At 39.2% G+C, this 26,374-nt stretch overlaps 1 protein-coding gene across 3 annotated transcripts in view; it reads left to right on the forward strand.

Moving 5' to 3' along the window:
* SMARCA2 (SWI/SNF related BAF chromatin remodeling complex subunit ATPase 2) overlaps positions 1–26,374 on the forward strand; it is a 147,132-nt gene that overhangs the window by 68,052 nt on the left and 52,706 nt on the right. For all 3 annotated transcript variants that reach the window (XM_084834397.1, XM_084834399.1, XM_084834398.1), the window contains 15 exons: positions 2,869–2,999; positions 3,210–3,270; positions 5,074–5,174; positions 5,321–5,468; positions 7,681–7,844; positions 9,867–9,933; positions 10,856–10,966; positions 13,763–14,005; positions 14,232–14,345; positions 15,479–15,586; positions 16,741–16,827; positions 19,194–19,240; positions 21,016–21,182; positions 24,495–24,658; positions 25,593–25,820. In XM_084834397.1, coding sequence (XP_084690523.1) covers positions 2,869–2,999; positions 3,210–3,270; positions 5,074–5,174; positions 5,321–5,468; positions 7,681–7,844; positions 9,867–9,933; positions 10,856–10,966; positions 13,763–14,005; positions 14,232–14,345; positions 15,479–15,586; positions 16,741–16,827; positions 19,194–19,240; positions 21,016–21,182; positions 24,495–24,658; positions 25,593–25,820 — 1,941 coding nt within the window. The remainder of the gene's footprint in view (positions 1–2,868; positions 3,000–3,209; positions 3,271–5,073; positions 5,175–5,320; positions 5,469–7,680; positions 7,845–9,866; positions 9,934–10,855; positions 10,967–13,762; positions 14,006–14,231; positions 14,346–15,478; positions 15,587–16,740; positions 16,828–19,193; positions 19,241–21,015; positions 21,183–24,494; positions 24,659–25,592; positions 25,821–26,374) is intronic.

The raw sequence follows: 26,374 nt of genomic DNA on the forward strand, positions 1-26,374 counted from the left end.
TTTGGACTGCAGCAATGCACAGGCCTAGAGACTACCATTTCATGTATGTCCAATATAAATCAGGAAACTTAGTAAAAAAACACACCCCTAATTGTTCATTTTTTAAAATTACATAATTTGAAGGTATTATATAGGTAGCAAATAATGTATTTCATGTTAACGTCATGCAGCTGTGACATTGTTTAAGGATTGCATTCTGGAGTCAGTTCTACTATATTTTTGTTTTGTAATGTGAAGAAACCCTGTTTTGCTTTTCTTTTCACAAATAAAATTGGACTCTTACACCCTAACTAATCAAGCAAATATACATCAGTGTATTTACAGTTTGCTGTCCTTTCTGGCATGCAGTAAGATGTGTGGTAAATTGGTTTAATGGAAGACACTTTGTCCAACACATCTAATTGAAGATTTTAATGAGTGCCCTTGCAGTTAATGAGCTATCTCACTAATGAGCATGCTAGAATGCCCTGTAAATGACTCCAGGAAGTTTCCGCGTGCATGTATATTAGAATCTTATGCTAGAAATATGGCACAGATGTTGTTGTTATTACTTTTGTTAAAAACTTTTTCTCCAGGATTGGTTAAACCTACTTAGCTATTCTCTGTAAGTAATTAAGACTGTACTTGTACACATACTTCTCTGGGACCAAGTCCCATTGAAATCAGTGTGGCTTACTTCTGAGTAGATGTTATGGGAGGGGAAGGGAAGACAAGATAAAGGTGTACAAAATTATGCATTGTGTGAAGAATGTGGATAGGGAGAAATATTTCTCCCTTTTTCAAAAGACTAGAACCCGGTATCATCCTATGAAGCTGACTGGTGGGAGATTCAGGACAGATAAAAGGACAGCACATAGTTAAACCATGGAACTCACTACCCCAGGATGTAGCGATGGCCACCCATTTGGATGGCTTTAAAAGGGGGTTGGACAAATTCCTGGAGGAAAAGGCTATCAGTGGCTACTAGTCCTGATGGCTATGTGCTACCTCCAGTACCAGAGGCAGTGAGCCTGTGTACACCAGTTGCTGGGTAACATGGGTGGGAGGGTGCTGTTGTGCTCATGCCCTGCTTGTGGGTTCCCAGTCGACAGCTGGTTGGCCACTGTGTGAACAGAATGCTGGACTAGATGGACCCTTGGTCTTATCCAGCATGGCTCTTCTTATGTTATGTGTACTCAGAAGTAGTTTCATTGAGTTCAATGAGACTTAGAGGTAAATGTATATAAGGCTGCAGTATATCATATTTATAATAATTTTCTTTACATATAAATAGTAAGAAGAAGAAAAAAGAAATGGTGTGTTTTTAAGTCTTTTGGAAGAGGCTGCTAAATACTCCTGGCTTTATAATATACTTATTCTAATGTATTTTAATAGAGTTTATATTCCTAATGTACTTAAAGAAGCATGAGAATGGTTTTGGTTGATGCTAACTGACAACTGCATTTGAAGTTAGGAAAGAAGTTTCCCTGAGGACAAACTTTTTTTTTTTTAACCTTCCCTTTCAGTGTGTGGCTTGGCTCACTGCCAATAAATCATCTAGAGCTGACTTGGTTCGCACGGAATGCTAAGCCATGGTTAATTTAACCCATGGTTAACCCAGGGTTTGTTGTGCTATGCAGGGTTTGTCTGACCCTGCATAGGTCAGAGGAAACCCCTGCGAGGAAAAAAGTGGTTTATTTTCTCAATCCTTAGGTTGTTTGTTTCCCTCCTCTTTCAGCTGCTTTATCCGTGTATCCCAAATGCCTTTGTGGTGCTGCAGTACTTTTATATACAGTGACTGGTGGTTGTTGTTTTTTTTACCATTCTTGCCCACTGCCTATGTAGCTTGGTGAAACAACCCATGAATAACCTACAGCTCTGGGTTCATATGTAACGATAACCCGCTTTAAAAACTCCACATTCACAACCCCATCACTATTATCCTGTTGAGACGTAACGGCAGCTTTTGGGTTCTTTGTGAGTTAAACAACTGCAGGTTAACCCAAGAACAAACCATGGGCTAATTTGGGGTTGTTTAATCCACAAACAACCCAAGTGCCTGGGTTTGGACGTTATGGAAACAACCTACAGATGCTGCAGGTGTAGGTTGTTCCTGGAAACTGGAAGCCGCTCATGCACAACGTGCATCCTTGCAATTACTGCTGAAAGCAGCTGTTACGTCCTAAGAGGACGAATTCTACAACTCATGGGTTAAATAAACCATGGTTTAGTGTTAGGTGTGAACCACGTCTATACTACACACCAGCTCACAGCTTGTATCACATTGTGGCCTAAATTGTGTGGGTTGGTTTGAAGGGGATTAAGGTTCCTGCCTTGGTTAGGGGAATTTATGTCCTTTTAAGACCTTTCCAGTTATTTTACTCTAACCTAGTGTTGGCATGGTTTTCTGAGCATGTAACTAGTATGAAGTCCATAACTTTGAATTTATTATAGAACGGAGCGTGTTTGGACATAACAGCAAATTGTGGTTTAATTAATTTACCCACGATTTGCCATGATGTGTGCTGGGCATGTTCTGCAGTCTTTTTGAATATTCAGTCCCCTGTTGGGCTGATCAGGGGTTTCTAGGTGACATCCAAACCCAGACACTGTGGGTTAATCATGGGTTAAACAATCTATAGTCAACCTAACTACTAATTGTAGGTTAACTGTGGGTTGTTTAACCCATGATTAACCTATAGTGTCTAGGTTCAAAATGTTCATGAATTGCACCCAGCATGTTCCATGCAAATCGTGAGTTAATTAATTAACCCACAATTTGCTGCTGTTATGTGCGAACTGGGTCTCTGTCTTCAGTGTTTCTGTCAGAAGGAGATAATGTTATGTTCTCTACATAAATTAAGCTCTACATGTTCCCTTAATTTTTAGCCCATAGATGAGAGCAGTCAGATGAGTGATCTCCCAGTCAAAGTAACTCACACTGAAACAGGCAAAGTTCTCCTTGGACCAGAGGCTCCTAAAGCAAGTCAGTTGGATGCTTGGTTAGAAATGAACCCGGGGTGAGTAATCAAACATGCCCCTAAACCCACAATCTGTTCCTTTTGCATTGCATTTATACATTTGAAATAATTTCAGATTCTCATTTTGTTTCCATGCTTTTTTGAAATGCACTTTTACTCTGATTTTTATAATATTATTTGAAAAGATGCTGAATTTGGGGGCTGTTACCCCTCCTTCTCATGTTCTCTCACCTGTTTCTTCCCTACCAGCTATGAAGTGGCACCCAGGTCAGACAGTGAAGATGAAAGTGGCTCTGAGTATGAAGAAGATGTGAGTGAACGCCTCATCTTGATGCATATATTTATCTAAAAGAATATTTTTTAAAATGCAATATTCACTCCAGGGACCAGAGAGTGAGAAAAAGCATACAGGAAGGTAGCTCTGACCATTAAAATAACTACTGCTATAATACTGCAAGATAAATAGTGGAAAAAGTAGCCTTATTAGAATAGCATTCATGATGTATCATTCCCCTACTCCCCCCTTTGTACTGTAACTAGTAATGAGCCACAAGATAATGCTAATTTGTTTGGCATTTCTTGTCTAAACAAGAAGCTTCAATGTGATGGGAGGGAAACTGCAGTATTGTAATCCAATTAATTAACAGGGAAGATGGACTAGATATAAATCTTTAGGTAATGAAAGAGTACAGATTTCACTTCAATTACTGATGATCATGAATCGCTATAAATAATGTGGTTTACTTTTTAAGAAATTACAGCTTGTTAAAGCATATACAAGTTGTCCTTAATTTAGTTACCAACCTGTCTGCTTGGATCAATTTATCTTCATATATCAACTTATATTTCTTTGAAAGGTGAGATGTTTTTAATCAATACCTCATTAAAATACCATCATGCTTCAAAGAGGAGGAAAATAAATCTGGAATACAGCTCTTGGTGTATTTTGGCATTTCAGCAATCAAGCATGGATTCAGTAATATTCCAAATTGTATTTTAAAAGCATTGTCAATAACAGCTAGGAAAATAGAGACGCATAGTTACAGCCATCCTGAGATCTTAATGATATAGGGCGGGATATAAATGTTTTAAATAAATAAGTAAAAATAGTTAGATAACAGTGCTGGGAATAGGAAGTAGTTCGATTCTTTCTTTCTAGCCCTCTAAAGGCTGTGACTTCAGGGAAAGAAAAGGTAAAAGGGATTCTATTAAATTAGTAAGACCTGTTTGCCATGGTTATGTTTTCCATCTTGGCTTGGGATCCAGAGCTCATGAAGGTTCCCCCACCCAATTTCTGCTGGTTCTCCCTTCTCACTACATCTCCCTACAGTCTTTGACCCTTCAGCATGGCTTTTCAGTGTGCAGCTAGCAGAGTTCCACTCACACAGCTCTGGATGTTTTTGCATCAGTGTGCCCAGAGGCAGGTTCTTGGGACTCAGTCACATTCTTCTTATGGTCAAAAGTGAAAAATGATTAACTGTCACTGCCATTTACCACTTACTGATAAGATGCTTGAATAGTCAGAAAATTATAAAAGGCAGAAATCAGAAGAACAATTGTTCCAGAATTAGAGCGCTTTGAGCTTTTTCTTGTTTTTGGTTTTAAATGAAAAAATGTTCAGTAGTCTTGTGCAGCAAAGTAGTCTGAACACTTTCTGACTCTCAAGTTTAATATGAGAAGGCTCATTAATATTTAATGCTTTATTTTTTCCATTTGGATTCTGATTGTAGACCCAATGTATTATGTAGCTCTTATGTAACTCCAGCTGTCATGCACCATGACTTGGGTCTATGTTCATCTTGTGAAACAGAACTCTCTTCTCGTTAGGTATTTTAAAAGCAAGAGGAATCAAGAAAAGGCAACAAATATTGCAAATTTGGAAATACTACAAAATCATAAGGCAAAATGTCCATAAAATCAAACTAAACCCTTTTTCTTGTGCCATTGTTAGCACTGGATAAATATTAGTCATACAATCTATTATGAAGATGACTTTGTTTTAATAAAACAAAAGGCAACATAAGTGGTGGGAATATGTAGTCTGCCATTTACAAAGTTATGTGATAATATAGTACTTGTGTAAGTTTAACACCTGGACTACTGTTTTTTGCAGGAAGATGAAGAGGAATCAAGTAGACAAGAAACAGATGAGAAGATACACCTGGATCCAAACAGTGAAGATGTGTCAGAAAAAGATGCTAAACAAATCATTGAGTGAGTAATTTGGGAAGGCATGGAAAGCAAACCGTTTTGTACACTGTTATTTCTGCAACTGATTGCTGTATGCTTGTGTAAATGCTAAGATTGCAAAATAGTTAGGAATGTAAAGTTAAAAGTGCCTCTCTTGGTTTGCTTTATAGGACAGCCAAACAAGATGTGGATGATGAATACAGCATGCAGTACAGTGCCAGAGGGTCTCAGTCCTACTATACAGTGGCTCATGCAATTGCTGAGAGAGTGGAGAAGCAGTCTTCTCTTCTTATTAATGGCACACTAAAACATTATCAGGTAAGCATCCTAGATGAGATTGCTTTTGTGGTTGCATTTACAATATAACTCCTTCAGTGGATCTTTACCGTAGAGGTTCTCAAACTGTGCCATAATGAGTCCTCCTAAAATCAAGACAAAACATGAGTCTCACCAAATGAATATCTTTAACCAAGTGGTTTTGATTCTTGAATCCTTCTCTTGAATACTTTAAAAAAACATACCATATTCTCTCCCTTTCTCCATTGAGTTGTCTGGTTCCAGACATGGGACAAAGAGTGAGTTCTGCCTATCGATAGGACTCAGATAATTTATTTCTTCACTCAGCAAGACTTACTATGACAGTGTTTGAGAATTCATTGCCCTTCAGAGTTCTCTGCAAAGCTGGAACAATTTCAGTGTCCATTCTGCTCATAACTGTGCTGGTGGTAGGAGCTCATGATTCTCGATTGGTGTTATACCAGAAAGCTACATACAGTCTCTCTAAAGTCCTGACATTGCATACATTTTGCATGTTTAAGTCCTAGCTATTGGGCTGGGTGATGTCATGGGCTAGGTTCAAGCTTACCAGAGTACCTCCTCTCCTGAATACATGATAGCAACATTATATCCATAACACTCTTTGATCTGGTTGAGGCATAAAGCTGGCTCCCTACAAACGATGGTTTCCAAATAGTTTGGAATACATGTGCCCTTTCTTCTCATAACAACATATGATCCATTCTGGATCAGACCAAAAGCCTATCTAGTCCAGCATTCTGTTTGCACAATAGCCAGCCAGATGCCTATGGGAAGCCCACAAGAAGGAGATGAGCACAATTATAGCACCTCCCTGCTCATGTTCCCCAGCAACTGGTATTGAGAAATATACTGCCTCTGATACTGGAGGTAATATATAGCCATAATGACTAGCAGCCACTTATCCTCTCCTGTGTGAATGCTCCTTCCGTTGTTGGGCTTAATCATAGTTTAGTGTTACATCTACACTAATGTTAATCATGGTTAATGCTGATCAGGTTCCCCTGTTAAGTATGCTTGCAAACCCTCTTTGGATCTGTTTTCAAACTAGTTAAGATGGGAACCCTGGTTAGTATTGGTGCAGATTAATGCTTAGGCCTGGTTTAAATGTGATAATGGGAGGATCACAATATAGGAAGCTACCTTAACCATGTCAGCCCAGTGGTCAGTCTAGCTCAACACTGGTTGGCAGTGGTTCTCCAGGATTTGAAACAGTGGTCTTTCCCAATTCTACCTGGAGATGCCAGGGATTACACCTAGGACCTTATGCATGCAAACATGTGCTCAAGCACTGAGCTATGGTACACTGTTTATTTCCCTTCCATTCTTCCCTCCCTTTCTTGTTCTCCAGAATTACTGGGTTGCTATAATCTTAGTTTGCCAGGATGTCTGAATCAGGCATACTATTAGCACTAACCTTAAAACCGTGGTTTTGTGGGTAGCAATCACCATAGCTGGTTGATCAGAAACCACAGCAGATGAAGGTTAAAGCAACCTTACGGGAGATGGAGGAGAATGTGTTCAGATTTCCAGTCCGACAAACTGTGGTTTTGAAATACCATCTAAATTGAACCTAAACTATGGTCAAAGCTGACAGAGGAAGTGAACAGGGAGTTCAAACCGGAGAAAGGTAGAGGGAGTGGGAGAGAGCACATGTCCCTACAGCTGGCTTCCAATTTGCAAACCATGGTTAATCTGCACTGGAGCTCTAATTTTGTTTTTACGTTCTAAATGTCTTAAGCTGTTCTGCTAACTAAAAATTAGCGGTTTAGCATATTACACCAATATTAAATTGATTTTGTAGTCTATAATTTGTTCCCAAGAAATATTCGGGGTAGTTTTGTTGCTACATGCAAGTTGGAGGTTAGGTAGTGTAGTGTTCTGAAAGGAAAGCAAGAAAAATATAGGGCCTTGGAAATATAAATTCATGGCACATATGGACTGTTAGGAGCCTGAAGTGTGTCACGGTATGAGCAGCATTAATCTTTAGCACTGTGCCCAGTCATTTTGGGGAGGAAAGGCATTCTAAGCTTTGGCCTACATAGCAGCACTGATTCATGTGCAGGCAATTTTTGTGGTTCCTTTTTCATTGTGCCGGATGCAACGAGCACATCCTCTTCTGAGGAGTGCTCAACACCAAAGCAGAAATGTTAAAATCAAAACATTACTGTGTGCACAGACACTGGATAACTGAGGTGATTCTCCTGCATTTCAGATCCAGGGCCTGGAATGGATGGTTTCCCTGTATAATAACAATTTGAATGGAATTTTAGCTGATGAAATGGGGCTAGGAAAGACCATACAGACTATTGCACTCATCACTTATCTGATGGAGCACAAAAGGCTCAATGGCCCCTATCTCATCATTGTTCCCCTCTCGTAAGTAGATGAACTCCTTCTAATGATATTTTTCTACGCTATGCAGATTTGCTCATTAACAACATGTCCCCCCCCCTTTTTTTTTTTTTACTCTTAATGGCTAGATGAAGCATGCAGTAGGGCTGTGCTGACTGTGTACTCTGGATTTGGGCTTTGATTGTCTTCCCTTCTTCTCAATGGATTGACTGGCATTGGGGACCAGATGTCTGATAAAAGCATTTAGCAGTCAAGATTTACTGTATTTCTTAGTCACTATAGCTTGTCCCTGTGATTCACAAGAGAAAATATATATATTTCCTGTCCAATTTGTCATGTATAACACTTCAGAAGGAATTCTTGAAGCTGCTAAATCTTTAAAAAGTGAACTCCTGAATGGCATCCAACACAATATTATGGCATGCTTTGACCAAAGAAAACAAACATTATAAACAAAAGTATTGACTAGTTGTTTGTTGTATTTACTCAGTGACTCATTAGCTACTTTTGCAATTGCCCCACAGCTTTATATAACACTGGATTTTAAATAAACACAGTAACACCATGTTCCCTGAATCTCTCTCTTGCATTTACAAGAGGGAATGTTATTCTTGGAAACAGTTAACTTTGAAAAGACTCTTATTCTATTAAGGCTAATGATTTTAATTATAGCTAATAGACTGTGTTACTTTGTAACTCAGATGTGCATTTATACAGATGTGTCTGTGGTTGTTCATGTGATAAAGTATTCTCAGGCTGTACACACACCCATCAAAAGTATAGAATGAAATTCTGCATCTGATATAACTGTCAGTAAATCATATAATAATTTATTATGGCTGCAATATTTGGATTATTGGACAATTAAATATATTTTTAATCAAACAAAATAGTAGAAGCATGAAGCGGAAAAGGAACTATGTCATCTCCCAAGCCTGATCCAGTTTTTTTAAACATTCACAACTAGGGATGGGGGAGAAATACATTTAGCTCTCATTTTAATATGAACCCACTTAATTTGCACTCTCCAAACTAAAATATGAGTTAGAAAGCAGATCCTGTGGTTTCTAAACTCCTCCAAATTTTCTGATGAAGCTCTGTGATGAAAATAAATACATATACAAAGGTGTATATTAGGGGAAATAGCATACAAAAATGTGTACATTAAGGGAAATGGCATACAAAAAGGAATATATTATGGGAAATTACTTGCCAAGAATGCATATAGTAGGGAAATGCCTATGAAAATGCATATAAATTTTTATCTAGACACTTTACAAAAACATTTGCAGATTGATGTAGAAACAGGACGGAATGAACTTGTGCTGGAAAAAATGCGAACGTTATAGAAAGCAAAACAGACAGATTCGTCCATCCCTATTCACAGTGCACTTCTAACACTTTTCCAAGGTGTTCTTAAATACAGGGGCTAGGATCATGGATCTGTATAAAAATGAAACTTGTGCATATGTACCACAGCTTTTGATCCTCTGGCGGCACTATCACATTATTTAAGAAAGAGGGATATGTATGCATGACAGTGTTTCCACTTTCTGTCTTCAGAAGACTGCTAGGAAGTAAGGAGCTAGGTGTAAAAATGAACCACAAGGTTTGTAATTACATGCCTGCTGCACTAACTCTTTCAATTTTATAAACAGCTGCTTTAATTTAAATCCAGACTCAGATTCACCAAATTGTTCCCTCTTCAGCAAAACACTAAAATTCATTCCAATAGTTCGTTTGATTCAAATTGGACAAGTTTATGCATGCATATAACAGCTTTGGAGAACAAGGATGGAGTCCTGAGCTGAAACCCGGGCAGCATTTTCTCTCATTATTAGAAAAGCTTCCCCTGTAGCTCTCCCTACTCTTAACAACAGTGTAGTCCAATGCAGTCTGCATGTTTCATTTTGCTATTCATCTTGAAGAATAAAAGGCTGAGGAATTTGTCTTCTTTTTCATTCTTACTGTAAGAATATTGAGTTCTAAATAAATTTATTGGAAAATTAGCTTTAATATTCTTCATATTTTTAATCTTTTATATAGGACTTTATCCAACTGGACTTATGAATTTGACAAATGGGCTCCTTCTGTGGTGAAAATTTCTTATAAGGTCTGGATGTCCTGTATATATGAGTATAAAGCTGGCAGTGTATATTGCTTTCCCTTTTCCATGGTCATAACAATTTAGTTGTAAAGTTTTGCTATGCACTAAAAATTGCTTAATTAATATCTCTCTTTGTAATAGTCCACAATCAAGTTCAGGTATTGAAATGTAATATGAAGTTGTTAATGCTCATATTCCAAAGCGTTTTGACGGGAGTAATATAGATGATAAATAACGTGCATTTGTGTATTCCTGCATTATTTTTATTTACTTAAAATATTTACGTAGATCCCACTTTTCATCTGAGATTTCAAGGTGGTTTACTAGTAGTGAATTAGTTCTGCTTTGGACTAATTCAGTCACAGTTATTGTTATGAAGGCTAGTGTAAGACATAGGGGTACGAGACAGCCTACAACCTAAGATATAAGCAGTGCTTTTTCAGCACCCATTTTCAAGTGGGAAGTTATTAGATTGTATCCAGTTGGTGCCCCTTCACTGTTAGAAGGCTTTTTGATCCACCTTCTATCAGTGGAACAGGGAGGGAGATAATTTTTGGTGATTCCTCACCCCTGCATCCCCCTCTGCCATCTTTAACACTTTTCTGAAGGGACCTCGAACCCTCTGGAGCAAATGGGGGTGAGGGTGGGGGGCAGAGAGCTGCAGGGAAGAGGGGGAATACTGCAAATGCCTCTCTCCATGTTCTGCTGATCAAAATCACCGCTGGATTGAAGAGCCTTCCCCCAGCAGAGGGACATCAATTCGATAGAACCCATTATAATATATTTTCTCTTCAGCTTCTTCTGCAAAAGGGATTGAATTGTAATCAACATGTTAGTCACATTTTGCTGCACATTTCTGTGCAAGATATTGATATCCTTGTTTTAGTAAACTATAATTAGAAATCATTATGGTTCTTTTCTCTTTCAGGGTACACCTGCTATGCGCCGATCACTTGTTCCCCAGCTTCGTAGTGGAAAATTTAATGTTCTTTTGACTACTTATGAGTACATAATAAAGGACAAACACATTCTTGCTAAGGTAATGCTATATTTCTTACCATTCTTAATGACACGTTTCCTCCCAAATAGCTAGGATTGTACTAAGGAAAGACGTTCTCGATTCAGTATCCATGATCACTGTTGTTTTTAAAAGCGAGTTCCATGTTTTCCTTTGCCTTAATTGAGTCATTAGGCCCTTCTTCCCACCCATTCATGGTCTCCTCTCCTATTGTGGCACTTTCGGGATTGCAGATGAGAGAATGGTTTTGTTACCTGTGGATCCCATCAATACCGCACAGCCGTCTCACTGTAGCGAAGCAGAGCCATCTCTACATCATTCTGCCTAATAACATTTATCCTGGAACCCTGCTATTCCACTTTTATCCACAGCTCTTCTCCAGTTCTTTGTTTCCGAGCAGAGGCGAATATGGTTAGAAAAGGAGCCAGGCTGTGTAGTTACTTTTTGGATGTGGAAAGATAATAGAGACTACACTGAAACCTGTTATATTCATTTTCACTTGTTCACTAAACCCAATAGCTCAAAATCACTGCTTTGATCTAAATAGCTGAATAGCTAATAGACTCTGAAATGTGAGGACTAATCTTTGGAAACTATTGCTTCAGTGAAAGTGGAGGTATTTAGGTAATGGAGCTCACTTTGAATTGTTATATATAACTCCAGTCCCACTTGTGAAACTTCAGAGCATGTAAATGTCTTAATGAGATTTCATATGTTTGCTATAGTCACATTTTGAAAAGTTAGTTTTCTTAATACTTTTTTCCTTTCCTGGTCTCAAATTAAATAGACGGTGTACATTCTTGGAGACAAGACACTTCTAATAAGCTTTTGGGGATAGCCTAATCAAATGATAACAGTTCTGGTTTTCAAAGATTTTCATCCTTCCATTTTTTTAAATTTTTTTTAGCACACCTTCTGGTACTTCTACTCTTTAATTTGCAATGTGTTAAATGGCTTGAGTTTCAGCAGCTGCTTGGATGCTGTTGCCATTGTGGGAGCTAAAGCTTCCTGGGATGATACCTATTGTGAGGTTACCTCCACTAAAGATGGCTCTCATTGTGTACTTTATCAAAGTAAAAATTTGGTGAAGTTAGAACAAAACATTAGAAATTATAAGGACAACATGACATTATTGTTTGTTTTCAATGGATTGGTGTTCAATCACAATCAAGTGCATTTTGAATTAATCTGTGGGCCACTTCATCTGATACATTGAGCATTTGACCTGGTTTACACACAATGCTATCCCATTGTTTATTTAGCCTATGGGTTGTTGAATTCTGGGTTGTCATGATGTGCGAACCCAGTTGCGCAAATAAACTATGGTTTGTTTAACCACAAAACTACCCAGAAAGAGATCTCATGGTTTGTTGTTGGGTTGTGAAATCTGGGTTGTTTAAAACATGTCATTATGTGCGAACCCAAATCTGTGGATTGTTCATTAGCTGTTTCGCTAGGCTACAGAAGTGGTGTACAGGAGTGGTAAAAAAAACAACAACCCAGCTGCTCTACATGCCAGTACTAAAGTGCCACCAAGGCATTTGGGATTCAAGGAAGGAACAGGCGAAGGAGGACGGAAACAAACAGTCCAGGGATTGAGAAAACAAATCATGATTTGTTCAGTCGTGTGCCAGACAAACCCTGGGTAGGGCAACAAATCATGGGTTAAACATGGGTTAAATAAACGATGAGTGAGTGTTATGTGCGAGCCAGGTCACATGCTGTATCTTCATCACCCATGCAAAAACAATTTTTTTTAAGGATTTAAAAATGAGTTTAAAATGTGTTGATGTGGATATATCTCACAACATAAGGACCACACCGTGAATGTACCAGCAAATATACAGTTCATAGAATCATAGGGTTGGAAGAGGCCTACAAGACCATCAAGTCCAACCCCCTGCTCAATGCAGGAAGCCTGATTCCCAGGCAGTCTCCCATCCAAGTACTAACCAGGGCTGACCTTGCTTAGCTTCTGAGATCAGATGAGATTGGGTGCATCCTTCTGTCCTCTCCTCACACTTCAACTGCAATTTCTTTTGAGGCCATGAAACTAGTCTGTATCTCTAATTACATACGTCTGCTAAAGGATGCCACGCAAATATTTTTTTTCAACTTTGGCTCTCAGTGTATAAACAGTAATGTGAATTGGTACACTAGCAGTTGGACAGATCAGTGTCTCATCTGGTTCAGAGCACAGCACACAGGATCTTCTATTCCACCTTGCATATATTCTCACACTTCAGTAGTTCAGAATGTTAAGAGTACTCTTATGTAATAGGATGCATACCCAATTGCTCCTTAACCATTTATCTAATCATTTTGAACTTCTATTACACAGGCCATTAGTGGTATTATACAGAGCTGTACAGATCAACTGTGCAGTGTATGTGGGAATTTTTTTTTAACTTGATGTACTTCAGTTTTATTGGCTGTTTTCCAGTATTACAAAAAGGGTAATCAAATTAGTTCAACTTTTTCAGTGTTGTTTAAAATGTTTTTGTCATATGTCTGCTCATTTTTTTTAAAGCTGAAGAATTGTAATTTTATTATTTATTAGAAGTATTTATAAATCACTTTTATGTCCATTGGGGCCCTCAAGCGCTGTATAATTTAAAACAATAGTATAATAAAACCACAACAGAATAAAAGCTGTAACAAAATATTATTTAAAACATTCTTCTTCGTGGTCTCTATGCATCACACATATGGGCTCTGTGCCTGCGCGGAGCTTCAATTCAGGAACTTCTATAGCTGAGAAAGCCAAACAGCACAGATTTTCCTGCCTGTCTAAAACTCATTTTTTTGTTTTCGTAGATTCGGTGGAAGTATATGATTGTAGATGAAGGCCATCGAATGAAGAATCATCACTGCAAGCTGACTCAGGTGTTGAATACTCATTATGTAGCCCCAAGAAGGATTCTCTTGACTGGAACTCCATTGCAGAACAAACTGCCAGAACTTTGGGCTCTCCTTAATTTCCTCCTTCCAACAATTTTCAAGAGTTGCAGCACCTTTGAACAATGGTTCAACGCCCCTTTTGCCATGACTGGAGAACGGGTACTGGCCTAGTTTGTTTAAACTTAAGCTCACAGAGATGACATTAGAAACAACATAAAATCTAACCCTAGCATAATAATATTACATCTTTAAATTACTTCACAGAAATATCTCTTCAGACTCTTGGTCTTCAAAATTGTATAAAGTGTAAATCTCTATATACTGAAAAATAATGAATTATATTTTTAAAGTACATGTCATTTCTTTTTCCATGACATTTCTTCAGGTGGATTTAAATGAGGAAGAGACTATTCTGATAATTCGGCGTCTCCACAAAGTTCTTCGACCCTTCTTGCTAAGGAGGTTGAAGAAAGAGGTTGAATCTCAGCTGCCAGAAAAGGTTTGTGTATGGAAGCCATGGCTGAAGTTTCCTAACCACTCATATTAAATCCAGGTTCCATAGCGCTGCCAAATGTCCAGCAGAAGCATGATACTGAACCCAAAGGTTGTCTGGGCCCATTTGCAAGATTTTCTACCCAAATGGCAGCAAATCTTGGGTTAATGAATCATGGGTTAACTTTGGATTGTTTAACCCACAAACAACCCAAAAAGAGGCTTGGTTTACATGTTGGGCAACAACCTGCAATTGAGCCCATCAGAGGTTGATTACGCAAAGTGAAAGCAGCTCACACACAGTACATAAGCCAGCAAATCATAGGTTAATTAACCCATGATTTGTCACAGTAATAGGCGAACCAAGACATTGCCAGAAACCTTTCAGAAGGATTGAACTTTGGCTCTGAATCTTGTTTTATGATACTATTCTGTGTTGTGAGTAGATAATATCAGTGGCATAGAACAAGGAGGTCTAGGTCCAAGTTTAGGACAAGATTTGGGCCTCTTTGCTTTGCCAGTGTTCAGGAAGTCATAGAATTCATTTGCATAATAGCCCATTTACAACAATTGCTTTTGGTCTCTATGGTTGTTGCATGACAATGTGGCGGTTGTCCATCTTTTGCTGATCCACCTTTGGATTACCACTGCGCCTTTGCCTACAGATTTACAATCTGAATCACACTTACAGTTATTCTAACATTCTCAGCTATTTTTATTTTTAATATTTATCAATCAGCTGACTATTGAATGTACACAAGGCAATATGTATAATTAAAACAACAAACTCAGTAATTCATCTCATTGGGACATCATCAGATTCTGTCAAAGCCCAGACAACTCCAATTGCTAGGGTTCTTTAGAGGGTGTCTTCTGTGAGATAATGGAATTAACCCCCTTCTGTATCATTGTCCCCTGTAAACAGACATTTAGGGACAACATGAAAGTGAGGCAACATCCAAATTTCATCTTTGCTAATGTTCTTGTCATCCATACCTCTGTCTAATGGATTTGTAAACCATTTACTAGTAAGGATGGCTTGGTTATTCTAGGTAGGGCTAGGTCCTGTAATCAGACATTCCTATTACTGAAACATTTTGAGAACTCTGTATTATTGTTTGCTTGTTTTTTTCACGCTAGGTTGAATATGTGATAAAGTGTGATATGTCCGCACTTCAGAAGATTCTGTACCGTCACATGCAAGCCAAGGGAATCCTGCTTACTGATGGCTCTGAGAAAGACAAGAAGGTGAGAGGGCTCTTAGTGCTTAGGATAGAGATTCTCAATCTTTTTCCAAATTAAACTTCCCTAAGCAAGAGGTTTGATCCTTCTCAAGTGTGACTTGGAAAAGACAACGATAACTTAGCAGACAGATTTCATTACATCTCAGACACAGGTTGTCACAAATAGATGGAGATGAAAGGATGAAACACAGAGTGTTTTAAAGTCCTGAAGACTTAGGAGAACCAGCATTGTTAATTAACACAAATAGGAGGCTAGCTGTGATATACCATTTGGGACTTTGAGGTAAGATATATTACAGAGGGCATGAAGTATGACTCTTTGGTGACTGCACTTAAGTCCAAGGGAGACCTGTCTTGCTTCCTCATTGTTGACCTTCCAAAAACTGGAAAAGGCCTTCCTTTTTAAGAAGACATTTGTTGTCTGATTTTTACTCTGTCTTTTGAATATTGAGAGTGCAATCCTGTGGGATTACTGCTCTATCCATCTATCCTAAATAAACCCTGGCAGGCAGTGCGAGAGGAACGATGGAGGTGTTTTTGCCTCCTGTTCTAGCATATTTAGCTAGACGGGCCTTAAAGCCTGTCTAGCTGACTTACCTCTTGGTGGGCAGGGATGGGAATAGAGAGGCTCGTGAGTCCAGCAGATTCACAGTTCCTCTTCCCCCTCCCTGCCCACCTTCCCACCCCCTTTTCTCCCTCCCTGCTACTCCAAACTCAGAAGACGAGCTGCTGTGGATCTTTCTGCACCTGGGGTGGGGGGAAATTCTCGCTTCGATTTTCCCCTCATGAGGTTGTAGGTACACCTAAGGCCTCAGGAAAAATGGGTGGGGGAGATCTGCAATATCCTATGGCCCCTGGGATGCCCTTCCAGGAACCATAAGATTGCTCTGTTAGACTATTTTGATTGCTTCTGTGTTGTTATTTTCACTGCTGTTTTCATGCTTGGTGTTCATCGAAAGGATGTTTTTAATTGTTAAAATTTTGATTTTTTAAAAAAGTTGTTAGTTGCCTTGAACATCTAGTAGATTAGGTGGGATATAAATGCTTTAAAAGAAATATATGGTGATGCATGAAGTATGCCATATATTGTGGTGTGTGAATTGATGCCCTTAAATTTTTTCACTTTCATTCATGACTGCTCTTTTGCTACTTCCTCAGGGAAAAGGAGGAGCTAAAACTCTTATGAATACGATCATGCAGTTGAGAAAGATATGCAATCACCCATATATGTTTCAGCATATTGAGGTAGATCAACCATCTGTTTTTGTTTTCTTGGAGAGTAATGTGATAGAAAGATAAACTTGTGCTTTATTCAGGTCTAACCAAAACAGGAGGTGCCCTTCATGCAAAAAGGGCCCTGTTTCAGTGACCTTCTGGGGGGATGTGAACAGGGGCAAAAGTGTTCATCCATTGTATGTGCTAGAGGAAGGAAACATATCTCTCATGTTGCCAAGGCAATTGGGTGATACTCCACCATTGCTCGAGTATTCCTGTCTGTCTTAAATAGTGTTTCTGCTTTTGGAGTCCTTTGCAAGTCAGGCCATTTCATTTCAGAAAAATAAGAGCCAAAAGCTATTAAATTGTACATCTTCCATTCAAGAATCTATTTGTGAGCTGTGGTTGAATGTCTAAGATAAGCTGCAATATTGTTTAAGTAGGCTGTTCTCAGTAGTACAGAATGCTCTTGAGATGCAGAAGAACATGTGAATATTTCTGTTATCTCATTTTTGTTCTCTTTTCATGCCAAAACATAAAGCATAACTGTTGGGGTGGTGGAAGAAACAACATAATTGAGAAGGATGAAGATATATTAAAGTGGAAATGAAAATAGCTTTGAATTATTTGGGTTCCTTTCACCTGTTGTGAGAGTGTGGTGCAGGTATTCTGATTTATTTGGGGCTGTGCAGTCCTATCAGTTATTGCACTGGAAATAATTATTTGGGATGGGTTTAACAAACTATGTGCCAATGTAGCATCACAACTTGTTTTCAGTGATGGTGTGAGCCAACCCAGAACATCACTTGATGATGCAGTATGGATCAGTACTGCTATGTCAACAAAAGCCACATTACCAAATAGATTGTTGTACAGTGGCTGATAAAAAGCACAGTAGTGGTAGGGTGAGACTATGACTGGGTTCACATGACGCAACAACCTATCGTGGGTAACTAGCCACGATGGGTTGCCATGTCATCTGAACCTAGACTGCTTCGCACAAGGTGGCTTGTTTTTCAGCAGCAAGCCACCCTGACAACCCATGGCTTGTTCTAGAGGTTGTTTGATCCATGATGGCTGTAGTGTTGTCCAAGCCAGGGAGAGCAATTTCATTGTGGGTTTCAGGGATCGGCTACAGAGCTGCGCTTTGCGATCTTACCCTTGCAGCCACCAGTGACAGCCCCTCCACCGATGCTCAAACACCACTTTGGAGTGATCGTCACTGGCTTGCTACCCTTTTGGATTTTTTTTTTGTCCCAGAAAACCGTGCAAATATGTTCATAATTTTTTTAAATTATTTTTTGGGTCGGTCTTTCACAAGTGTGCTCTCACCTCTCTCAGATATGTGTAGTCTCTTGCCCAGTCAGTTTCTTATAGGTTTGAGCTGTCAAAGGTAGCACTGAAGGAGGAGTATGCAACATACAAGGAAACTGGCAAGGCGAGACTACATATAAGCTAACACGCGTTGGAATCACAAAACAATAGGAAATTTTTATTTGGGGGATGCCTAAATAAACAGTTTCCTGTGATCAAATTCTTGGCCCTTCATAAAATAGTGTGTTGTGGCACATGGAGTGATACAGAATGTTTTTCATCTTTCTCTGTCTTAATAAAAAAAAGTTCCCTTTTACAAACAGCTGAGAAGATACATTGGCTGCATTCACACATCATGATGAGCCAGAACCGCTGGCTTATCCTGGTTTACTGCGAATTGTTTGCTCCCACTTTGTCCAAGGGGGTATAACAAATCAGAAATGAAAAGTTTCTGGTTTGTTGCTCCAAAGAAGCCAGGAATAAACCAGGGTTTGTTCTTGGCTCATGGATCTTGGCTTGTTTGGGAGCAACAAACCAAGAACCCTGGTTTGGAAGTCACACAAAGCTTTCCTTTTCTAGTCTGTTTTGGCTGCTCATGTGAAGGGAGTGGCGAAGTGGGAGCAAACAAGCTGTATGAACCAGCACGCTGCTCATTCCCAAATAAACCAGGATAAGCCCTGCAATTATTCTGTGTGAAAGCAGCCATTCAGACAAGAGAATACCTTTGCATTAATGACCCATTCTTTTTTACAAAGCATAAATTTATTCGTATATTATGAAAATATTCATATATTAGTAAGATAAGATGTGGCAAAATGTACTTTGTATTGGTCCTTTGTTTACTAATCCAGCCATTTCAAGAATTTGCAAGTAGATTGCCAGTTAATTCACATAAAATAAGTATATTTATTATAATATGGTTCATGCATTCATAAGAAAAATACCATTCCTAAAAAGCCATTATTTTAAATAACAGTTACTGTACAAAGCTGGATTTAAAGTTTATGACTGTTTTTAAAAAGGGTAGTGTTGGGTGTCTTTTTCCTAGAAGTGTGAAATAATTCACTGTTATCATTTCACAGGAATCCTTTGCTGAACATTTGGGCTATTCAAATGGTGTCATCAATGGGTAATTTTTTTTCTGTGCACCTGTCCAAGATTACTTTGTTGATTTGTTAGGGATTTTTTTTAGTTTCAAGAGCAATTATTTATTATTCTCTAATATCCTCTAGCACAGGGGTGGGCAAAAAATAGATCTCCAGATGTTTTGGACTTCAACTCCCAACATTCCTGTCCATTGACTATGCTGGCAGGCTTCTGGGAGTTGAATTCCAAAACATCTGAAGATCGTCTTTCTGTCCACCCTCGCTCTAGTGTATCATGTAGTGCATGAGTAGGCAACGTGGTGCCTATGGGCACCAATGCACCCCTGGACACTTCGCTGGGTACCCACCAAGGAGCCCTACCCCTTCCACTTAAAAAAAAAAAAGTTGAATTAACACATTTTCTTACTTGCTAATGGGATCACTGTGAAATAGGTTTCTGTTGGTGCTGAAAACTGTGGTGTGTTCAAAGGAGTTGTTTAGTGTGTTGGGGCTCAGACCCCACCTCTGCCTTATACTCAGTCTTTTGGGCAGGTTATTTGTTGTTTGCCATGACACTCATGGCAGCCGTTTTGTGGTGGTGCCCAGGACATTTTTTCAAATTTGTGCCTGTGGGCACACAAAGGTTGCCTACTCTACTGTTTAAAAGTAAAATATTTCTCTAGAAGGTATGACCCTGTCAAGATTAAGCAGTTCCTTTCTAATGGGCATTTATTATTGGTGCATTGTGAATGAAGAATGAAATAAGTCATCAGTTTAATTGATTAAGATGAAATAAGATACAAAGTAAAGCCTGTTGATTTCAGTGGGGGTACATGCTTAAATCCCTTCCATTAAAAACAGTGGGATTTTAACAGCACAGCTGTATTTCCTTATTTATTATATATACGGATATTTATTCAGAAAGAAGCCCCTTTGACTTAAATGGAACTTAATGTCAAATACATCCTTAATTTTGGCTGGTCACACCCAAACTACATAAAATTTCAAACTGATTGTGATAATGAAATGCCTCCTCAAATTTTAGAACCACGGTCAACAATAACATTCATTGGAAAGCCAGATTGTAAAATAGGGTGTAGGTCCAAATATCTTCTGCAAATTTAGAAAAGCTCAAACTGACACCAGGCAGAGAGGTTTATTGCAAAGATTCTAGAGCAATATTTTGGAACTTTTAATAGACCTTTGAAACAGCAAATGCTTCCAGTGGTCCAGACACTGATGCTTTCTTCTCTGTTTGCTACAAGCCAGGGACTAACTAAGCTGAAAAGATTCAACCAGCAACTAACTAGAAGGCACCTCCCTTTCTAGAACTAGACTTTTTCTTGCCATCATTAGAGAAGTCAACTGCTTGGTTTTAGAGCAGGCCTTTTCTTCTTCTGGACTTTGGTAGGATTGTTGGAAATGAGTGTGAGCCAGTATAGTGTAGTGGTAGTTAAGAGTGTTGGACTCGGCCTTTAAGCTCACTGGGTGCCTTTGGACCAGTCACTGACTCTCAGCCTAACCTACCACACAGGGTTGTTGTGAGGATAAAATGGAGAGGAGGAGGATCATCTAAACCACTCCTTTCAAGAGGAAAAAAGGTGGGATATAAATGTAATAATAAATAAATGATCACTGTGCACCCTATTATCTGAGAAGAAAGCACACGTTATTAGCTGTGCATATTCCATTTCAAACTGCTAGTTCAACTGCAGATAAACAAGAAGTGGAACCTGCATAGGAATGATAATGTAGTCAGCATTACTGCACACATGCACAAATGTAGCGTATTGAATACACTGTGTTTTTTTCTTCACAGAGCTGAGCTTTATCGGGCCTCAGGGAAGTTTGAGCTACTTGATCGAATTCTACCAAAGTTGCGAGCCACTAACCACCGTGTGCTTCTCTTCTGTCAAATGACATCACTCATGACCATTATGGAAGACTATTTTGCCTTTCGAAACTTTGCTTACCTGCGACTTGATGGTAATGTCCAAGATGAAAGAAGCTCAGGAAATAAATTGGGGCATATGGTGGTCACTAAGGCTGTTATCTTTGGCTAGTTTCTCCCATCTTTCAAATACCTGTTTCTCCCTACTGATTGCTAACCAGTGGTATGGGACACTGAGATCTCTCCTCTTCATCCACTGGTAATGTAGCACTAGTGGAGTGGATTGACTAGGAGTGTAAGGTGTCAGCCAGAAAGTTCCTTGTTCAAATCTCACCTCAGTCATGAACTCACTAAATGCAGTTAAGGCAAGCTACTGCTTCACCAACCCTGTCTGCATTCTGGAGGTAATACTGACCTACCTTGCAAAGATCTTCTAACCATTACTGAGATGAAAAATGCTCCAAACATTCAAAAATAGCTATATAAATGTTAAGTATTACTCGTTCTATCATATCATTGTTTTCAGGCTGCATTTTCAAAATGCTGATCTGGCCAAAGTCCCGTGTTAAAGTAGAATAGTCTTCTCATATTCCTTTATGCAGTACTTTATACAACAGAGCTCTAGTTTCGCACAGGATTTCCAGATGATTCTATAGTATCAAGGTAAAACCACATATTCAGTTCAGGAAAAATCCATTATTAGAAGGCTGTTTATCTGAATACCTCTCTCATCTGGCCCAGTTCAGATTCTTCTGAAGGTCATATAACAGCTTAATCCTTAACACTAATTATTACTCTAGTCCTGTTAGATTTTTTGTTTGTGATGTTAACTGTCGAGGTCTGAACAATTTCAGCTGAACTAATTTACTTAGTTCAAAATCTGTCTATTATTGCAGTAGATGACTTAGTGCCTATCTATTTTCTCCTAAAATAATGTGGGGGGTTTAATTCATTAGTGTTGGTAAAGTGCTTTATAGTTCTTAAAGGAATGCTTTGGAAGAAATGTGATATTTAAATATATTTTTAAAAATTAATAATAAAAATTGCATGCCTGTTTATTTTTCTCTTGATGTGAGTAACTAAATGGACGTTTTTTGTTCTGAATAGAGAGAGAGAGTTCCATGAATTTCAGCTAGATGTTCTCCCTCTGTCATTAGGAGTAATCACCTCTGTTTCTAACTAAAATTGAAATGTTGATTTTTTTATCTTTGTTCAATGGCAAATATATAGTTTAGAGGAATATATTAAGCAAAACAAAATACTCCTGGAAAAACAGAAGTTTCAGCCTAGTTTAGATCCACTGGTTTCTGATAACTGCTACCCGGTATCAAATCTACCATTTTTAGGCAATGTACTGTAGCTTCTCAGCTCCAGGTAGTGTTGGATGATGCTAATTATTTGGATCCATTCCATTCGGGGTTCAGGCCTTGCTTTGGGTCAGAAACAACCTTGGTTACCCTAGTAGATGACTTATGCCAGGTAATGGACAGGGAGTGCAACCCTGTTAGTTCTCCTGAATCATTTTGTCTTTACACTGCCTTGGGGGTCAGCAGTTCCAGTCTACAAAAATATAAGCTTCCACCATGCCAAATAAAAAATAACTAGAAAAAGGAATCCCTTTTTCCTTTTTTTTGAAGTTAATTATTCCATATGCTCTATACTATTACTGATGCATCTACCAAGCTGATTCTAAACATGTTCAAAGTGGGACTTGCCTCCTAGTAAGTAGGTTGAAGGCGCAATCCTATCGGGATAGGCGGCTGCCTCTGAACTCGGAGGTAACTGCCTATCCAATGCAGGGCAGGAGAAGCGCAGCAGTGATTGTCCCCTCCGCACTTCAGCTGGCCTGCATTCGCAGCTAGAAAGCCAATTTTGGTTGTCTAATCACAGGAAGGTAGAACGGGGGGCGGGGGGGATATCAGCTGATGCATAGGAAGCATCAGAACAGCACTTCTGCCCTACCTGCCCCAGCACGCCCCCAGGAACGCCCGGTTTTTGCTGCTCCGCGCTCCTCTTCCGAAGCAGCGTGGGAGCGGGTGGAGGTCAGTTCTCAGGGAACCGACCTCAGAGCGTGGGCTCTGAGGTCAATTCCTGGGAACTGACCTATCCTATGGCTGTTTAGCCACTGACTAGTGGCCATAGGATTGTGCCCTTATATGGTAGCATTAAAAAGATTTTCTATAGGCTGTCCTCTTCACCTCCCACCTTTGTTCAACCATTTTCTAATGTACATACATACACTTTGATGATTGTGCTACCTTAGATCACACTTTTCTGTCTGTCCACTTTTATTCCTTTGGCCTTCCTAGAAGGTTGTCTATAGAAGTGCTGAGCAATTTGTGATCATATAAGGGGCACATTTTCAGTCTTTCCATTCATTTTCAATACTTATCTCTTGCTTTCTTCTCTGTTTAATTATCGCTTCAGAAATCGACATCCCATTTTTCCTCCTTGATTTCACCAACAGAAGTATGTGTTTTCTGGAGAGCTATAGATAATGATTGAACTGTGCAGGTTGTTGTTCCAAAGTTCACTTTGACTTGGTAAAAGTGACCTTCATGTTTCTGTTGTGCTTTCATCTATAGCAGCTAAACCCTGTGCTCATCTGGCACATGGAACATTACACTATAGGTTGAATTTCCTCAACTGTACCCTTTTGCCTCCAGGTCTTGCAATTTTAAAGACCCTTAATCCCCTTATACTTCCATTAAAAGCTATCAAGCATGCATATTTACAGCCACATAGTGATGTGGTTTGCGCATAATATCTACCCATGGCTTGTTTAAACCATGGGTAGTTGTGACCATGTGTGGGAGAGAATGAGTGTGCTGCCTCCTGCCCGCTTGTCTACTGCTGCTTTGCAAAACAACCCAGGAATGCCTCAGAAACAACCCAGAGTTTTAACCCATGGTTTGTTGGGTTAAAACTCTGGGTTGTTTCTCCTTCAACAACCCTGAGTGCCAGGTTCAGATGTCATGGCGAACAACCCAGGAACTGGGTTGTTTTGCAAAGAAGACCTGGGCAGGACACAGCACCATGCTTGTTTGTTTCTGCCGTTCTATCGTTACATGCAAACTGGGCCAGTACCCTCAAATGAAACACTCTTTAAACATGAATATGTCCTGAAGAGCTTGCAACCCAGAGCAAATACTGTGCAAAAACGTGGAATTAATGTGTGTTCATTCTAGTTATTTAATGTTCACCAATAACATCCTTTAACAAAGGTATAAAGACCCCAATCCAACTAAAGTTGGTCACAACTTAAGTTCTATTGAAAGTAATGAGAATTAACTCAGTTGTAACTACCTTGTACCAATTGTTTCCATGGGACATGGGAAAATTTGCTAGGATACTTTTTTGAGAAGCTTACAAATAACATGTGCCATTTTAATGGCGTCTCTTTTCAGGAACAACCAAATCAGAGGATCGAGCAGCTCTGCTGAAGAAGTTCAATGAACCCAATTCACAGTACTTTATCTTTCTGTTGAGCACAAGGGCAGGAGGTCTCGGTTTGAACCTTCAGGCAGCTGATACTGTTATAATTTTTGACAGTGATTGGAATCCCCATCAGGTTATTTACTATTTATTGTGCATTTGTTATATGATGGAACTGTTTCCTTTCCATATTGAAAATGTTAGCAAAGGATTGTTTTCATGTATAATTTCTGGTTTGTTTTAAATCAGTGATAATTAAAAGACAATATGCCAATGTATTTAGCATTATGTGAACAGTGGGATCTTCTGTGTTGAATCTTTGGGTTGGATCCAGAGAATCTTCCTTTGGAAGCTCTTCTGGACTCAGAGGAAGCTTTTCTGGACTCATCCCCTTTGACTGCCACTTTTAAAACATAGCTGCCAACCTCCAGAATTGCTTGATGTTATACTTGCAATTGCCTAGAGCTGGAGTGGACAACCTGCAGGCTGGAGGTGGCCCCCTAAGGCCTGAGATGTGGCTGCAGAGATTGGTGGGGGCTCAGTCAGGTGAAAACCCCACCCCACCCACCCCAACCTCAGAAGGCACTATAAAAGTTCAGAGAACCTGTTATGGAATGAATGTGCATGAAAAGAATCTAAAATAAATTAATCCTTGACCTGTAATGTATAGTCTTGAACTAAGTCTAATTAGAATCAAAGGACAATTGTAGTCTATTTATAAGAGCTTGAAACTCAAATAATTGGGAAGAACTGGATTGTTTGAAGTTACGTTGGCAGAAAGCAGCTGCTTATATGCCAAGCCACTGAAATGAACCCCATCCTTTAAATCCACGTTTGAGTTAAATGCTTAAACACATTAACTGAATAAAATATATTAATTGCATTAAATAACCCGAACTCCTTCATTTTATTCTGTACATGAGAGTTTTTAAGTCGTTCCTGAATTTAAGATTATGGTCCTTAGCACCTTATTGTTATAGATGTAAAAAGTTTGTGGTGGTGTTTTACTTTGATCAACCAACCTATGGCTGCAAGAGAGTAATACATTGTATCTATTACATTTTTCACAGGACTTGCAGGCACAAGACAGAGCTCACCGAATTGGACAGCAGAATGAAGTTCGAGTCCTACGATTGTGCACAGTGAACAGTGTGGAGGAGAAAATTCTTGCAGCTGCCAAGTATAAATTGAATGTGGATCAGAAAGTAATTCAGGCTGGCATGTTTGACCAAAAGTCTTCAAGCCATGAGCGGAGGGCTTTTCTCCAGGCCATATTGGAGCATGAAGAAGAAAATGAGGTATTATACAAACTTGTTTTAAGTGTTAAATATAGAAATATATTCACCTCTTCTACACCTAACTCCCAGTATCCCAACATTCCTTGGCTTGGATCCTAACTAATGCTCCATCAGTGGGAGCATCCTTGCAGCGGGGTTCTTCTCATGGGAGAAGAGAGGCCCTTTGCACCCCTGGGGTATCCTCTGGAAGAGTTGTGTGTAGGGTGGCTCAGATGGCTGAAGAGGGGAGGGGAAATAGGTGAAAATTGCTACCCCACTCTCTTCCTCCAGCTGAAGTCTCCTATATGTTCTGTGTATACGCCACGCAAGAATTATGTGCCCGGGCAATTATGACCTGTGTTAATTATACAAGTTGAACAAATTTGCATAATTGTTCTTATTTTTATATTTGACATAATTTATGCTGGTCATCAGATGGGCAATGAGTTCTGCTGCTAACCACTGGGCATCTTATTCAACCACCCCTGAAAGAGGTGGCTGAATAATTTTTATAATTTTAGCATCATCTAATGGTTTTGAATATTATACAGTATTTGATCAACATGGCTAAGTGC

This window comes from Heloderma suspectum, chromosome 2 (assembly GCF_057233095.1).
Source record: "Heloderma suspectum isolate Gila_16-S chromosome 2, 16-S_ref, whole genome shotgun sequence".
NCBI lineage: Eukaryota > Metazoa > Chordata > Lepidosauria > Squamata > Helodermatidae > Heloderma > Heloderma suspectum.